Source organism: Canis lupus, chromosome 5, assembly GCF_011100685.1.
Source record: "Canis lupus familiaris isolate Mischka breed German Shepherd chromosome 5, alternate assembly UU_Cfam_GSD_1.0, whole genome shotgun sequence".
Classification (NCBI taxonomy): domain Eukaryota; kingdom Metazoa; phylum Chordata; class Mammalia; order Carnivora; family Canidae; genus Canis; species Canis lupus.
In genome coordinates, this window is record NC_049226.1 from 76168833 (window position 1) to 76185544 (window position 16712).

Here is a 16712-nt window from a genome sequence, read left to right on the forward strand (position 1 = left end):
AGAGGAATTAAATTTAGAACAGGGAGACACAGTTGCCAGGCAGAAGCAGGAGGTGCTGTGAATAGAACAGTGCTCTCTGCGATGACAGAACTATGAGGAAGCCTGCTCTGCATGTGCCAGGGGCTTCCGGGCAGACTCCCTGACCCTCCCGGTGACCTCAGAGCTGGGCGGCTTTGTCCCCACTCACATGCGATTGAATCTGAAATCCAGAATGAAGCTGTCTCCCCCACATCATTCTACCAGAGGAACCCACACGCAGTTTAGAGCTCATGCTCTTGCCGCCGCCATGGGGACGGATGGTCCCCGGGGAGTCCCCATGCCAGTTGGATCTGACACTAAGGCCCAGGCTCAGACCCACAAATTCTTTAGCAGTTCTCTGAACATGCCTAGCAAGCCTGGCCCTTAGTTCACATTTGTCTACTGGCCTGCACTGCCATTGCACAGAGTAGGTGCTTCAGGAAGCATGTGACAGAAGATGATGGCAGAGCCAGGACCTGGCGGAGTTAGAGCCCTCAGAGGCAACAGCACATGAGAGGCTCGAGGAGGGGTGTGATTGGAGAAGCTTGGAGGCATCTCCCTCCAGAGCTTTCCTTTGCAGGCTCTGCAGGAGACTCTGGAATGCTGCTCCAGGAGCCTGTCTGGCACGGGGACAGAGGCCGGGCATGCGTCCTACCCCTGCTCTGAGCTTCCCGCCCAGCTCGAGGTGTGCCAACTCTTGTGAGCCCTGAGTGGCTGGTTCTAGTTCAAGGGCTCTGAGCTGGCTCAGCCCCAAAGCAGGGCCTCCTTCTGGGCCTCAATGAAGCATGCCCATGAGTCAGCACTGAGATGCAGACTGAGCAACAGGCAGGGCAGGACGGGACGTGGGATGGGGAGCTGAGGAGGAGGGCGGGGACTGGGCCAATACCTGGAAGAAGCCGCATCCTTGCAGCCGCCACTAGCCACAAGGTCTTCTGCCCCTGGAGATCTTTCCTGAGGAGTTCTGTCCCAACCGCTCCACAGGTGATGGCAGACTGACTCCGCGATGCTTTGGAGGGTCAGTCGCCCTCGTGGACTCGGGTGGGACCTGCCAGGTTCCCTCTGCTCAGGCAGGGCTGTTCTAAGGACCACTTCACACTCCTGTAGTGCCAAATAGCAGCCTGGAGGAAGGCTAAGGAGGTAGGTGAGGTAGTGGGGGACAGGTCTTCAGCCTCCATTGCTTGATTGTGTAACAATGCCTCAGTAAAATAAAGTCACACAGTGCATCTTTTATTAGACATTTTAATACCATATCAAAACACCTTGACTAATGAAGAAAGCTTTTCCCCCAAGCTTTGAACATTTTTTTAAACATTTTATAAGGTTTTTTTTTGTATTTTAATATATAAATACAGAAACCTATCTTGCATGGGCTGATGCCACGTGTGAACATCGATGGCTAAAATGTTCTCAAACAGACTGCCTGAAAACAAGGATAACTGTACATATTCCTTTAATAAGTCTTTTGTCTGTTTAAGTTTTTTCTGGGGAAAAAAAATCCACAAGGGTCTAAGAAAAATGTTCCGGCATTTTTGCAGGACACTTGTGATTGTTAAATCCTCTGAACCGACCAGAACCATGAGGGAAGGAGGAGAGGGAAAGGGAAAGAAGAGAAGCTCCTTGATGGGTGTTTTTTTTTTTTTTTTTTGGCAATGAAGTTACATTATCAGGGTCCCAGGGGAGAAAAGTGCAAAACCAAGCCAAAAAAATGGAGGGGGGAAGATAACCGAAAAAACAAAAACAAAAACAAAAAACCCCAAAACAAAAACCAAACCACCCAAGGCAGAGCAGTTGGTGATAGAGGGCTGATGGGAGGGCGCCAGGCGCAGGAGGAGACCATGCGCCAGCAGAATGCGTAGCCCTGCTCGTCTCCATCACCGAGTGGGTTCTAGCTGGGCAGCAGACAGCAATCTGTAAACATCACGAGGGAAAACACCAGTCGACACTAGACTTTTTTTTTATAATTTTTTTTTTGTAAACACTTTAGACAGACCCACAACGCCTTTCAAAGGTGTAAAAGTAAATGCCCTTTCCCTCTCGGGATGAGGGGTGAGGGGAAGGATAGCAGTTGATTCTTCTCTCAAACTCGCTGTCGTCCAATTTGGTGTCCTCAGGGAGAAAGGGAGAACCATTTTCTGGAAGTCAGTGCAGAAGGGGTGCCCTGTTCCCACTGGCGTCCCCAGCTCAGCTCTGCCCGTGTCCGATGCCTCCTCTTGGGAACGGGGGCTGGCTGTCCCTGTGTGGACCGGAACATGTAAGTCGCGCTGTAGTGGCCGAGTCCAGCGGCGTGCATCCCGCCGAGGCTGGCCGGGTGTCTGTGGTTCTGTGCTGGGGCCCGAAGCCAAACGTCACGCCGGGATTTGGACTCCCATTCTGGCGCCGGCCTAGTCCCTCTGCCTCACTCTCACCCTTGCTTTTTCTTCTCCCCGTGTCCTCAGTTTTTGAGGGGAAGGTAAAAAGAGCAAATGTCCCTGATTTGTCTGACATCATCAGCTGTTCTGGGAGTTTACTTGGAATAAATAAAATAAACCTAATGAAGAACAAGGGAAAACAAAACAAACACACAAAAACAAGAGAAAGAGAGAGAGAGAGAAAAGAAAAGAGGCCCCAAAACTTTTGTGAAATGAGGTGGAGTCAGGGTTTTAGTTTCTCTGGGTTTTTAGTTTGTTTGCCAGAAAAAAACAAAGTGCCAGCCCAGCACTCACAAGGGACAGGTAGGATGGGGGACAGGACAGGATGGTCAGCAAAAAAGCAGGGTTCCCTGGGGAAGAGATAGAAAGTCAGACCACATGGTTACATAGGGGACCATGTGTGCATATTTGGTGTGGAAGGTTGCGCTGGCCTGCTGCAGTGATTCATCTGGAAGCGGTGTGTGTGTACGCGTGCATGTGTGAGAGAGAGAGGCAGGTGGCCTGCAGGCGGGAAGAACCAGCAGTGAAATGATCACTGATGAGCACTGCAGAGGACAACAGACCATCCCACAGCTGTCTTGTTTAATAAGTGGGATGTCCATATGGGTATAGGGTGTGAGATTATCTCCCTGTCCCAAAAGAAGCAGAGACTCTGAGAGGCAGGACTTGCTCGAGCTGTTCCTCAACCACGAGGCAGAGCTGGGTGCAAACCCAGTGTCTGGTCCCAGAGCTCATGCTGCTGCTGCTTCTCCTACCTGGCACATTCCAAGGGATCTTTCTGAACCTCATTTTAGGAGAGACTCATTTTAGATGTCTGGAATATACTGGTCTGTTCCCAACTAATCTAATTCTGCTGAGCAGGTTCTCCTTCATAACCATGTGAGTTTGTATTTCCTATCCTTCCCGGGGAGTCACATCCCCTCCCCCAACAGAACCACTAACTGATAAGATGCTCCCCTCTTGGTGGGGTGTGTAAGGACAACTGAGCCCCCTATCTTCCAGGCCCCAGAGTGACCTGACTCCAGGCCTTGAGCCTGGAGCACCCCCAACCATGGGCTCACCTTTGAGAGGAGTCAGCAAGCGAGCCCAGCAGGGTCAGTCAGCGGGATGTTCTGGACAAGATCTGTTCACTTCAAACCACGAATCTATGCAACTGAGGCAAGGAGGTGGGCAAGGGGAGACATGTTACTGGCTGACCAGGCCATTCCTTAGGGGGCGCTCTCCCAGGTCAGGCTTCTGAGTAGAGGTTTGCTAAATCTTGCTAAACAACTGTGTCCCCAGACACCCACTTTTTGAAGCAGGAAGAACGGAGAACCCCAGGACTGATCTTGGCTCAGCCTGAGGCATCAGCCTGGCATGGTGGGTACAGGATTGGGTGGATCTGGATGCTGCGGGGGGTGGGAGGAACTGTGGCCTTGAGAGGGACCAGGGTCTTGCCTGCATGGAGCCCAGAGGGTGGCAACAGCTAGCAGGGAGAAGGTGAGGGCAGGACAGTGGAGCAGGCCAGTAAGCCCACCGTGTCTCCGGCTTAAAGCACACAGAGGACAGGAACTGAGACCCAGCAGGCTGACTGTTGCTCTAAGCTCTAGGGTCTTGAGAGCCCCCTCTTTGATCAAAGGGGCAGCCCTGAGGCTTCCTCCCTGATGGGACTTCTCAGGAGACACCCTCCCCACCCAGCTCTACCTGCCTTGGTCAGTTGTGGGTGGTGGATGGCATGGAGCCTTTCTTGGAGAAGGTGAGAAGGGCAGGACCACCTCTCTGGCTTAGTGACATTGCTGGGGAGGGCCAGACAGGAGGCTGACAGTGAAACCCTAGTCTCTAGTGTTTATAGAAATGACCATCTGAACCAGACAGGGAACAGAGATTGCCCCAATATAGCTTTCTGATTTGTAAGCCAACATCTGGGTATTTTTGATAATTTACATAATTCTCCCCCAGAGCCAAAGATTTCCATCTTCTTGTTCTGAGTGGTGCCTCCCTGGGGCACTAGAGCAATCTGTGCTGGGCCCAGGCCAAGACCCTCTCTCCCAGAGCCAGCCTCTCGTGCACCAGCTACATCTGTGTGCCAGGCACCACAACTGCCTCATGGCCAGTAGCCTGTGAGTCAGGCTTTGAAAAAGCCTGTGTGTCAGAAGCAGCTCTGGGACTCAAGAAGCCAAGAGCAGATGGCACAGAGTGTCCTCCCATCTTGGGTAAGGAGGTGTCTTCTTTCTAGCTGGAAACAAGAACAAGGCTCATACTGGAGCCTGAGGACGACTCTCAGCCCTGCTAATTATAGTAGCTTTTAGAGCCGTGGCTGCACAGGTATCAGCTATTCCTGCCTCTGGCCCTCTGGGGAGAAGGCAAGGGTGCAGGGGCAGCCTGCACACCCCTCCATGTTGCTCCTCTGGCACAGATGAGGTCCTCACGCTGTGGAGCAGAGGGGCCCATGGAAGAAGAAAAGGCTCAGGGAGATGGATGGAGAATCAACCTTGCAGGTGGGATCCTGAGTGCCTCCAACCTGTGGCGCTCCACAGGTCTCCTTGTCAGCCCTCACTATCCAAACACCTGCTCTGCCCTGCACTTGGCATTTTCACACCTTTGATCTTTGAGCCCTTGGCAGGAGGAGAGGTCATCCCACAAGCAAAGAGGACTGGACGGCTAGTGATGAGGGTCTGCCTTTCTCTTGCCCACCTCAGGGAAGGAGCCCTCTGGGATCTCAGATGGGGCTGAGCTGGCCCTGGCGGCCCTTTCGTACCTTTTGTGATAAATGCACAGGCAGGGCAGCCTGGCTATCGTGTCCCCCTGAAGCAGTTCCTCCAGGCAGATCACACACTCCCCTGCGTCTTTTGTCAGCACATCATCTGCAAAGGGAGGACAGAGGAGAGGGTCAGTTGCCAGCAGACAGGTGACACAAAGCAGGTCAGGACTGCGTGGGTCACCTGAAGCGGCAAGGCTCTGTAAGCGAAATAGAACCCAAGGGGTACCTTGGTCTGAAGGCCCTTAGTGCAGAGACAAGACAGGCACACCACACAGTAATTATCTGAAGACAAAATGGGATTAATTACCAAATACGTGGCCAGGGGATGGAGGGTGAAAAGGGCTTGAAAGCGAACAGGCACATAGCAGAGGCAAACTGTTTCCCTGAATACATTCCCCCAAACACACACATGGACCAGGTGCATGGGGTTTGGCAAGGCACTGCGATGGGATGCGAGGCAAGAGGGAATGGAAGAGGCAGGAGCTCCAGCAACTGCTCGGGCATGCATGTCCATAGCAGCATCATTCACAACAGCCAACAGGTGGAAATAACCCAAGTGCCTCCAACACCTAAATGGATTAACCGATGTGATCTACCCATACAGCAGAGTATCACTCAGCTGTGCAAAAGGATGGGAGCACCAAGGCAGGCTGCAGTGTGGACAGCCTTGGAAAACATCATGCTAAGTGAGGGAAGCCAGACACACAGTCATCTACTGGACGACTCCATTATCTGAAGTGTGCAGCATAGGCCAATTCAGACGAGAAGTAGGGCTGGGCTGGGGCAGGAGGGATGGAGAGAGACTCTGTGATGGGAAAGGGGTTTTCTTTTCCCCCTTTTTTTGGTGGTAAGAACACTTATGATGAGATCTACCCTCCTGACAGATTTTTTTTTAAAAAGATTTTATTTATTTATTCATGACAGACACACACAGAGGCAGAGACACAGGCAGAGGGAGAAGCAGGCTCCATGCCGGAAGCCCGACGTGGGACTCAATCCCGGCACTGCGGGATCATGCCCTGAGTCGAAGGCAAGTGCTCAACCGCTGAGCCACCCAGGCATCCCTGTACTATACTTTAGATAAAAGTACAATCATGAGAGGGGTTTTCTTTTGAAAATGTTTGTTAACTAGACAGAGATGGCAGCAGCATGACATTGTGAAGGTCCTAAATGCTACTACAACCCAATTTAAGAAAGAAGAAAAAAAAGCTGCCTCACAAAAAAGGAATAGAAGGAAGCTACTGCACACCCCAGGCCCTTAGCACAGCCACAGCTGGAAAAGCCAGAGCAGAATGGGAGAGCACCATGGCTGAGTCAGCAGCGCTTTATTTAATTTCTAGGACATTTTCACTGGCAACTCAGTGGATGAGCCACGGTATCAGGATTGAAGTTCTAGTCTCACAGGGGAAACTGACAAAAAAATGGAAATGAACAGCATGGGAATTTCTAGGAAGCCTTATGCATAGAAGCCCAGGTATGAGGGTATGACTGATGCCTTTATCAGGGTGGGAACTGCTCAGGGAAGGGCATTTCAAACGGAACAGCAGGAGGCTTGCCATAGCATGTGCTGAGATGTGGGGCCACAGTGGGAGGTGAGACCAAGTCCCCCAGGATGAATTTGTGCTCTGTCGTGGTACCTGGGCTTCAACTGGTTCACCGAGGGGCCCTGGAGACGCATTCTGATCACAGCTAGTCTCTGTTGACTACTGGAGAATGGGCTGCAGAGCTCAGGGATGTGGAGCCCACTCTGCAGGTCAACACAGCAATGCAGGAGGGAAGGATTCAGGGCTTGCATTAGCCGCAGGGGGCAAGGAGGGAGCAATGGCATGGGCTGACCAAGGCAGCTGGACAAGTGGCAGGGGTTCATCACTATGAGAGGGGGCCCAGGAAGAGGAGGACAGGTATGAGAAGTGAGTTCAGAGTTGGGTGGGAGTGTCGACCAGGTGTCTCCATTGGGACATGCTGATGGGAACCTCCAAGAGTCCACTGGAGCCTGGATCTGGGGTTGAGGGGGAGAGATGTGGATGATAGAGGTAGATGTGGGATAGAGATTCAACTGGAATCCAAGAAGGTAGAAAACTAAAAGGTCCTAAACTACAGGAAAAATTCTGAGATGGTGGGGTTATGGATGTGAAGAAAGGAAAGCTTGAAGCAGGATCAGTTCCTCACTACTAACAGATTTCAGTTGTTCCTGAGTACTGCCAATGGTACTGAGACTGTGTGTGTGTGTGTGTGTGTGTTCAATCGAGCCTCACAATTTCATGCACCAGGCAGGGCATATGTGCTATTCCTATCTTGCAAAGGAGGATCTGCCTTCAGGAGAAGCCAGAAAAGTCAAACATCTTGCCTAAATTGGCAGTTTGTGATGCAGGGTCTGAAATCCTCCACTTGGTGCCCCCTCCACTGCTGTTTCTGGGTGTTCCCTGATTACTCTGGTGGGAAGGAAAACATCTGGGACCCAGAAAATGAGGATTCTTCACGGCCTAGAGGGCTAATGTGCCCCCAAGTTCCCTAGCAGGAACGCTGAGGAAAAAGCCTAAGATAGGACCAGTTCAGTATAAAGTCTCTGTACACATGAGCTGTGAGAGAAGTCACTCTCAGCTTCCAGGCCACAACAACCTGCGGTCATTTTTGGCTAACATCAAGCTAACTCACAGGCCCACCTGAAAGGGTGACAAGAACAGAAAAAGCAGATGGCACATCATCAGTCTACCTCTCACTTGAGACTCCAAGTGTGACAAGTGGCGGATCAGTAAATGTGTACGATCCCATTTCCTAAAGCACCAGATTCCTGCCATACTGAAATACACATGTGCCTCTGTTTGTGTAAGGCCAAAAACTCCTGGGAGGATAGATGCTTTAATGGTGGAGGAAAGAAGACTAAAAGCAAACTGTTTTTATATATTTTTAAATTTATCTGTACATGTATTACATTTATAATTAAAAACCCCAATAAGGAAATGTACTGTTTTCATCTAGCTCTGAAATGCATCAACAGGTTAAGATGGACTGGTGGACAGAACCATGTGATAGAGGAGTACAGTAAAATGGAGACTCCACATGGTGGGTATTTGGGTGTTCACTGTACAATCCTCAAGCTTTGCTGTGTGTTTGACACTTGCATAATAAAATATTAGAGGAAAAATCTCCAATGAAGATGGGAAGAAAACCAGTCTGGCTTCGAGAAGGCAGAGTCGTCCTGGGCACTGATTTCTATGCACTCTGCCTCAGGCGTCTCGTTGGGAGAATGGGTTTGGGCCCCAGCTCCCTTTCATGTACTCCTCCCCACACTTATGGATGATTTCTTATCCTTGTGGTGCAGTAATGGTACAGATTCCAAATCAGTGTCCCTTGCATTTCCCTCTACCAACTGGCACCCCAGCTGTGAGCCCAAGGGGCAGATTAGACTTCCCTGGGTCCCACACAGTTTCCTGTGCCTCCAGCTGTAGTCTCCCTGTCACTGACTCCAGGCCAGGGTAGAGGTGACGGAGAGAGGGGGATAGGAGCCAGGGATGGAGAGACTTGAGGTTGGCTTTTTCAATAGGATTAGACTTGACCCTCCTCTCTTTTCACACTGGATGTCACTAAGGAAAGGGGAAGACATAGGAGGTAGGAGACACAGGGCAATTCCTCTTCTTATCAAGGACTTAGGCTTGAGCACATGAAGGTCAGCTGCATTTTCTTACTAATAATCAATTACCAGCACACGACACTTTGTGGAACACGTTCGCAAATGGTGCAGTGGTGTGCCTCACCACCCGACCTGGGGCTGCAGATGTGGGAAGGAGGAAATTGGGAACTGCCCCATAGGGCTGGGCCACACAGCAGGGAGCACATTACACTGGGGCCTGGAGCCCTGGCTGCAAAATGGCGCCTGGAGGTCCCGAGAGTAGGGAGGAGTTAGGGGCTGGGGACCTGACAGTGTGGGCACGCCAGCAGGGTCTACACCCAGCATGGAGCCCAGGGAGCAGTGTTCTTCCCAGAGTGGAAAGCAAGAGGTGCACAGATCTGGCCACAGGCCTGAGTGGGCTGAGTAAAACTTCCTGTCCCAATCCCTTTAGCCCTGGAATCAGCAGCCCCCAGATGTCCCTGGAAGCTAGCAGCGGGGTGGAAATGGCTGAAACTGCTGCCTGGCTATCCACTGGTTCTATGGGATTTCCATAGTATTCCTGCAGGAAGCTGCTGCCCACTGTTGGGGACCTCTAGGCCTGAAGCTGAGGACCCTGGGCCTGATACAAATGGAGACCACCTTGTAGACAGACACAGATGCCCGTTGGCATCACCAGGTACCCACAGGAGGGGGCCTCAACCAATGCTCCTTGATGAGTACACAGGAATGAAGCAGTGCTTTTTACCTTTGTCTTACTGGCTCCTAACTACCTCCCTACCCCATCCCATCCCAGCTTCCTGATGCCCTGTGCAAAGCCAGTGTCACTGTCCAAGGGGGGGAGTTTAGAAGTGTTTGGTCTGGCTGGGGGTGGTGCTCAATGATGCCAACGGCTGTCCCTCCAACTAGACTAGGGAGCCAAACCAGAGGCAAAGCTCTCTGGCGCCACAGTGGGAAGGGTGATGCCTGGCAAGGGCTGGGGTGGGGCTAGGGTGGGAAGTGACTGCATACTTCTGCTCCTTCCCTGAGATATCGGGGGAGCACTGACAGCTGCTGTTTGTCAAAGAAAGATCTAGGAGGAGAAAAAGGAGGCTTCTTTTCTTTGGGACCAGCTGTATGCCAGAACTTCACAGGAACATCTCAGTGAATCCTAAAGACCCTTTGGCGGGGGGGTGGGGGAGCAGGGGGGTGGGGGGGGGTGGGGGGGTGTCTCTGCATCAACTCATGTAGATGCTAAGTGGTCATGACTCCCAAGACAAGTTCCTTCTACTTGGCCACCTTACCTCCTTTCCTTAACAGACCAGGCAATAGGGTCTCTTCCCTTGGGGATGGGAAACACCGCCCATCTCACGGACAGCTTCAGATCTTTCTCTTCTTGTGAATGTGTGCATGCAGGGGCCCAAGAAGGGTGGAGGAAGCTAGCTTTAGGGAACTGCACTGCTGCCCCCAGGTACCACTGTGAGGCTTAGCTGCCCTGTGGAGAGCCCTGGCTCCCACATTCCCCATGGGACTTCCAGAGCTGCTGGCGTCATGAAGGGGGTGGGAAGGTCCAAACAGCCACAGATCCATTGCTGCTGGCACCCTGGAGGGAAGATGAAGTTGGTGCGGCTCAGAGCCAGAAGCTGAGAGCAGGACCATACATAACGTATTTCCCCTTGTGTTGAATGGCAGTCAAGGCCCTGGTGGGAAGGAAGGTAGGAGCCAGAGGGAGAACCCCTAGCAAGTGACACAGAGACGCCAGCTCCACCTCCTAGCCTCATTTCCAGCCCAGGGACAGCAAGCCTGACCCTGCTGCCTTCTCAGCAAGTGCAGAGGTGTTCAGCCCCACCTCCCGGGGGCTGGGGAGGGGCAGTGCCATCAATGCCAGGTCTCCCTAGCTCCCTTCTTGAGAAATCTCCAGGAAAAAGAGGAAGAGCAGAGAGTTCCCCTACCAGCAAGCAGTGGCATCCCCACCCCAACACCCTGGATTGTAGGGTGTGCTCCAATTGTTTTGGTGGATTGACTGGAATGATGGTAGCCCAGAAGGGTCAACCGATAAAGCTCAGGCCTGGTGGGCTTCATCTTTACTGAGGCTCCCCAGCGTGACTCCACTCTGCCCCTTCTGTTGTAGCCACCTGATTCTAGTTTCCCCAGTGTGGCAAGCTTCTGTGGGTCTCCTGCCCACTGACTCCTCACTCCCCCAGCAGCCCTCTGGTCAGCAGCAGCTGGAGCTCCCTCAGGCCCTCCCTTCTGCGGGAGGGGCACTAGAGCAGACACCTTGGAGTCTGGCATTGCTATAGCATCTAACAATAGTCCCTGGCAGGGCCTCACTGGGCTGGGCACACTCCACGGCCAGGCCCCGGTTCTCCCAGGCCTAAGGAAAGGTACTTCCATCACAGACTCAGGGTCCCAAGCAGGGACACAGGCCAAATAAGCACCATTTACACAAGTCTGCTAGCTTGGGATAAATGAGCAGGAGGTATTTCTGCTTTTAGGGGAGTTAGATTCTCTCTCCTTTAAAGAAACTTTGTGTGACGTGCAGGTGGGAGCAATGACTTCTGACAGAGAAAGAGGGTAGTCAGGACCTTAAGAAGCAGGGCATGGGTCGGCACTCCAGAAGAAAGCTGAGAGGAGAGGATCTCCTGAAACCACCAAGCTCTCCTTAATACCACTGGCAAAGGAACATGAAATACCCCAGAATCTAGTAGAGGCATGGGCCCCTGGCTGGTCCTGGAATCAAGGCCCCTTAAACTTTCTATGAATGGCTGGCCATCTGTCATGCCCCCCACAGTATTAGGACTCTCTTCTGTTCACAGCAAACTCAGGTCCCCCAGCCCATCTCAAAGCTCATTCTGCTAGCTGAGCAATGTGAGGTCAAAATTTGAGTGCATATTCTTGAGGGTGAGTTCTCTGGTCTCAGAACTACAAGCAGATGTTGGAAAGGGAGAGAAATTAAAGGTCCATTCAAGCTCACCACCTTTACCCAGGTAAGTGGGACCCACCAATGCCTCCCTTATCTTGTAGGGGTCCTGAGTTCAGAGCTGCCTGTGGACAAGGAGAAGGAAGAATGGCACAGTCAGTGCTCTGTGGTCTAGCACCCTCCCTGCACCCTCAGCACCTTGTGAGGTAGCTGTTCATGAGCCTTCCTAGCCAGGTGCTTGCACTGGGAGCACCAGCTCCTGGGCTTTACATTTATCTTGAGCACTGGGTGAACCAGTTAAACTAGTCTTGCCTTTCCTAAGTTGGTTTTCTTTCTTTCTTTCTTTTTTTTTTTTTTTTTAAGTCTGGCAGGCCGCTACTGGAGGCTTTCCAACCCACAGCTCAGGCCAACCCTCATAATAAGAAAAATACTACTTTCTATCTGCCTCATTTAGGAGGTTTCTACTTTTTTCTCCTTTGGTGGTTAACTAAATTTCATCTTATATAACCACTGTAAATTTTCTAGAAATTTCCCCAATTAGTGCCAGCAATTACAGAAATAGTGTGTGTGTGTGTATGTGTGTGTGTGTGTGTGTGTGAGAGAGAGAGAGAGAGAGAGAGAGAGAGAGAGAGAGAGAAATCTCTAGGGGACTGACTGGGGAGTTCTGGTCAGTCTTCAAAAGGAAATAGCACTTTGCTCTCTATCCACTCAGAAAGACTCATCTTGCCTACTTTCTAGAAGATTCTGGGAGCTCTACACTTCACACATTCCTTAAGTCTCCTCACGTTTCTTTTGAACAGGAAAGATAAAGTGAAGGTGAGAATGGGATGATGAGAAATCATGGATAAAGTATGTTCCTCGCAAAACCAAAATAAACACCCAGAGGTCCTGACTTGGGACTTTGGCCTATGGAAGCTGAAAGGCCAGTGCTTTGTGTGAACTAGAACAGGCCCTAGACCAGCTCTGGAGACTTCCACTGCACATACATACCCCAGGTGGCAAAGGCCTTCTCTTATCTGGAGGGTTCAAATGTCTCAGCAAACACAGAGACTAGCGGCTGGGCTAACGGAAGCCCAGCCAAGATGGCAGTTAAGTGTCCACAGAGAGGCCAGCCGTCATTTCTGAAGCATCTTCATGGCCATAAGTCAAATTCCACTGATAGGACCAGATGCAACATGCCTCTCCTTGCCTCTGCTGGGAAGGATGGCTTTTGCAAGACAACTTTGAGTTTAAAGCCTCTAGTTTACACACACACACCCTGTAGAGGTGGTTTTCAATTAAAGGAAGAGGGAAAATGGGACCAGAAGGGGAACAGCTTCAGTCCTGTGTCTCAGGCTGGTTGGCCAACTTCCTCTTCCTCTCAGGGGACTCTGACTCGGGAACGTGACTTCTGCAGATGGCATGTGCTCAGGCCGGGCTGCCATGCTGGCTCTGGGAAGGGAGAGGGGACCCTTCCCATAGCTGTGGGTGGGAGGAGAGCTCCGGGTAGCACCAGGCACTTACAAGCCCCCTGCCTTCCCTGTTCTCCCAATGGGGTGTGTGGGTACCTCTCACTCAGGTGGCCCCAAGAGCACTCTGTCCTCCACAGCTGGTCTTACAGAGTTCTCCCTGATGATGTCAAGAGCCCAGTCCTCTTGGGTGGAGCCCACTCTGAAGCTGCTTTGTGTTCTTATGACAGCAAGGCAGTGTCTACAGAGAACTCTCCCCAGCAACCCACAGGACAAAAAGCGGTCTTCATGAGGGCTCTGCACATGTAGAGAATAAGTGAACACAGTTTCTGAGGCCACGGCTGGGGAAAGCTGTGGGCCTCGGGAGAAGACTCGTCTCCCTCCATGGTCCCAGGCAGAGATGAAGAGCAGAATAAAGTGGGGCTGGAGCATCATCCTTTAAGGAACGTACACTGACAAGTCTGACAGGAAGCCCAGAGCTCACATGACAATGGCTTCAGAGAAGTGGCAGCAGTCAGTGTCTGGGGACAGGGAGAGGCTGTCCACAGGGTAGAAGAGAGGCTTTTGGGCACCAAGTAGGAAATAATGAGGAAGGAAATGCCAGGGGCAGAGGCAGGGCCACAGTTTTCCCTACAGCTGATCCTCTGAACAAATATGACCAGACTGAGTGCAGCTGAGATAAGTAGGTAACTGGCCTGTCTACATGCATTCAGAATCTTTTGGCTGAGCAAATAAGTAAGAGATAAGAGAATAGTCGGGGGGCAGCCTTGGTGGCTCAGCGGTTTAGCACCGCCTTCAGTCCAGGGCGTGATCCTGGAGACCCGGGATCGAGTCCTGTGTCAGGCTCCCTGCATGGAGCAGGCTTCTCCCTCTGCCTGTGTCTCTGCCTCTCTCTCTCTCTCTCTGTGTGTGTCTCTCATTAATAAATAAATAAAATCTAAAAAAAAAAAAAAACAAAAACCCAAACAAACAAACAAAAGAATAGTGGGGTGTGTTTTTAGGAGAAGGAGTAGATCTGTTCATCAGATTTACTTTGCAGGAACAATCTGGAATCATCAGGTCTCCCTAGGTGAATGCTGTGTGAAGGCAAGAGTAACTGTGGGCTTGAGGAGGTAGGACCTAAGGACAGTTCTGTAAGGAAAGTATACCCAGGAAATTTTCATCATTAGGATGGGGTTCAAGTGATCCCAAGCTCACCTTCCATCCAGTCCACAGACTGAGAAATCCCAGACTTCATCCTGAGCACTGCTATGACTTCAACCCCAGAAGGTAGCCCAGTGATGGGCTAGAGCACGGTCCCCCTCAGATCCAGTGCCTGTTCTTCCGGGGCGCTGGGGTGACTCGGTTAAGTGTCTGCCTTCAGCTCAGGTCATGATCCCAGGGTCCTGGGATCGAGCCCCGTGTCAGGCTCCCTGCTCAGTGGGGAGTCTGCTTCTCTCTCTGACTCTGTACACACACTAGCTCTCTCTTTCTCTCAAATAAATAAATAAAATCTTAAAAAAAAAAAAAAAGATGCAGCTCTCCGATGAATGTGGTCTGAAGACCAGATTAAGTACATAAGAGTGGAACACCAGAGAGCTGCCAGCAGTTCACAGTGCCCAGCACTAAAGAGCGGTCAGTCCACTCTCCAGAAAATGATGAAAGAAAACCCACGGACAGGCTCCCATCTTTGAAGGTGACAGTCTTGATCAATGCCAGCTGTAACTTCCTGACCTCTATATTGGAGGGTCTGAGGTGTAAATGTCTTACTTTATTCTGGCAGAAATCCTAAGAGCCAGGTTATTGACAGCCCCATTTCACAGACCAGAAAACCAAGGCTCTACTAAGCTGAGCAACTTGTCTATGATTATACAGTCAGTAAAGGATGGAGGCAGACTTTGAATTCACATCAGCTGGGTTCCAAATCTTTACCCACAGCATACTAGACAGATGTTGACACTTACTTCATTCACAGAGCTACCATGTTAGGGAGACAGACTTGTGTTTCATGGGATGGCCTGGTCTGGTGATTGTACTCACTACTCAGCCCTTAGGCAGCTTCCAAAGTAGGAAGTGGTGTAGCCTTGAAGGAGTGACTAGGTGGCAGGTCAGCATTTCCAATCCCTAAAGGGTGTCCACTTACTGAACTTATTCTGCTGTGGACAGTCAAGGCTTAGGCATGTCATGCACACCCAGAGGTGAGGTGGCATTCTTCCCAGGCCCTCTGCTGTCAGCTGTATAAATGGGCAAAGGCCGCATGTCCCAACCCGAGGTCCCAGGAACTCACGGGACAAAAGGCCTAAGTGGGCAACCCGAGAGAGACTTCCGGTGCCATTGGCCTGACCCCTGGGCCTTCCTTCCTGTTCTACTCCGCTTCCTCTCCAGCTGGTGCACCAATTCCTTGAACAGTTGATTCCTTAACAAAGGATAGACATTCCTGCCAGAAAGCGGGGTGGCAATGCTGCCCGAAGCCATGTGAACTTGGGAAGACCCTCACTCGGAGGCTCCCCCAGCCAAAGCCTTACCGTTGTAGGAGAGGCGAGGTTTGCTCAGACACATTATAAAGTGCATTTCCATCTCATCAGAAGCCACAGACTTGGAACAAATGGGGCACTTGAAACCTGAAAGAGAGGAAAACACTGTGAAATGCTTCCTCAAAACCAAGCATAAACACAGAGGCCCTTAGACAGCTGTGGCCATGTGGGGTTGGGGTCAGCGTGGAGAATTACCATCTTCTTACACCCTACACCCAATTTCTCCTTCATTAATTTTGTGATTTTATCCAAGGCTTCCTGACTCCCACTGTCCTGCCAGCCGCTCGGGGGAGCTTCTCAGAAGGCACTGGCAGCAGGTTTGAGTTTTATTTTCCTTTAGATCCTTTCCCAGGGAGTCTAGTGGGCAGCAGGGACAGGGAGGAATACAATCAAGGCAAACAAGTCATCAGTCTTTGTTGCTGCTTTTTAAAAGATTTTTTATTTATTTGAAAGAGAGCGCAAGGCAGTGCAGGGGTGGAGGTGGGATGGGGAGCAGAGAGGGAGAAGCAGACTCCTCGCTGAACAGGGGGCCTGATGTGGGTTCGATCTCAGGACCCCAGGATTACACTCAAGCCAAAGGCAGATGCTCAGCTTAACTGCTTAACTAACCTTAACTAATGGACTGAGGCACCCAGGTGCCCCAATCATCAGTCTCATCTTTGACCAACAAAATATTTAATGCCCTTCTTCCTCACAGCCCTCTAACCACGTGGCTGGACCACCTGTGGGAGGAAGCCCTACCTCGGTCACCACCTCCATCCCTCCCTGGCTCCCCCTCCGGTCCACCTCTCTATCCCTCACCCAGGGCACCTGGCCTCCCCGTGGCTCAGGCAGCTGTCCTCTGAGTGTGTGGAGCAGCAGGGTGGCCCTCCAAAACCTTCCCAAATGCCATGCATGCCTTGGCTATGTGCCACTAAGAGTAACAGCTGTTGCACAACACCTGGCAAACACAGGCTGTTGTGACCCCGCTGTCCCACTTCCGGGACTCTGGACTGCTTATACATCCGGGGAGTTTTGTCAGAATTGTACCAATATTGGAGATTTCTGCTGAAAATCTTCTGAGCCGAACGCCATTACGC

At 51.4% G+C, this 16712-nt stretch overlaps 1 protein-coding gene across 5 annotated transcripts in view; it reads right to left on the reverse strand.

Moving 5' to 3' along the window:
* Positions 1-1241: 1241 nt before the first annotated feature.
* Positions 1242-16712, reverse strand: part of ZNRF1 (zinc and ring finger 1) — a 103807-nt gene continuing 88336 nt past the window's right edge. The window contains exons 2-5 of one of the 5 annotated variants that reach the window (XM_038538326.1): positions 15625-15720; positions 5164-5269; positions 3488-3579; positions 1242-1926 (exon numbers count right to left, since the gene is read on the reverse strand). In XM_038538326.1, the coding sequence (XP_038394254.1) occupies positions 3522-3579; positions 5164-5269; positions 15625-15720 (260 nt within the window). In that variant the 3' untranslated portion in view covers positions 1242-1926; positions 3488-3521. The other 4 variants (XM_038538323.1, XM_038538322.1, XM_038538325.1 and 1 more) reach the window with 4 other exon arrangements.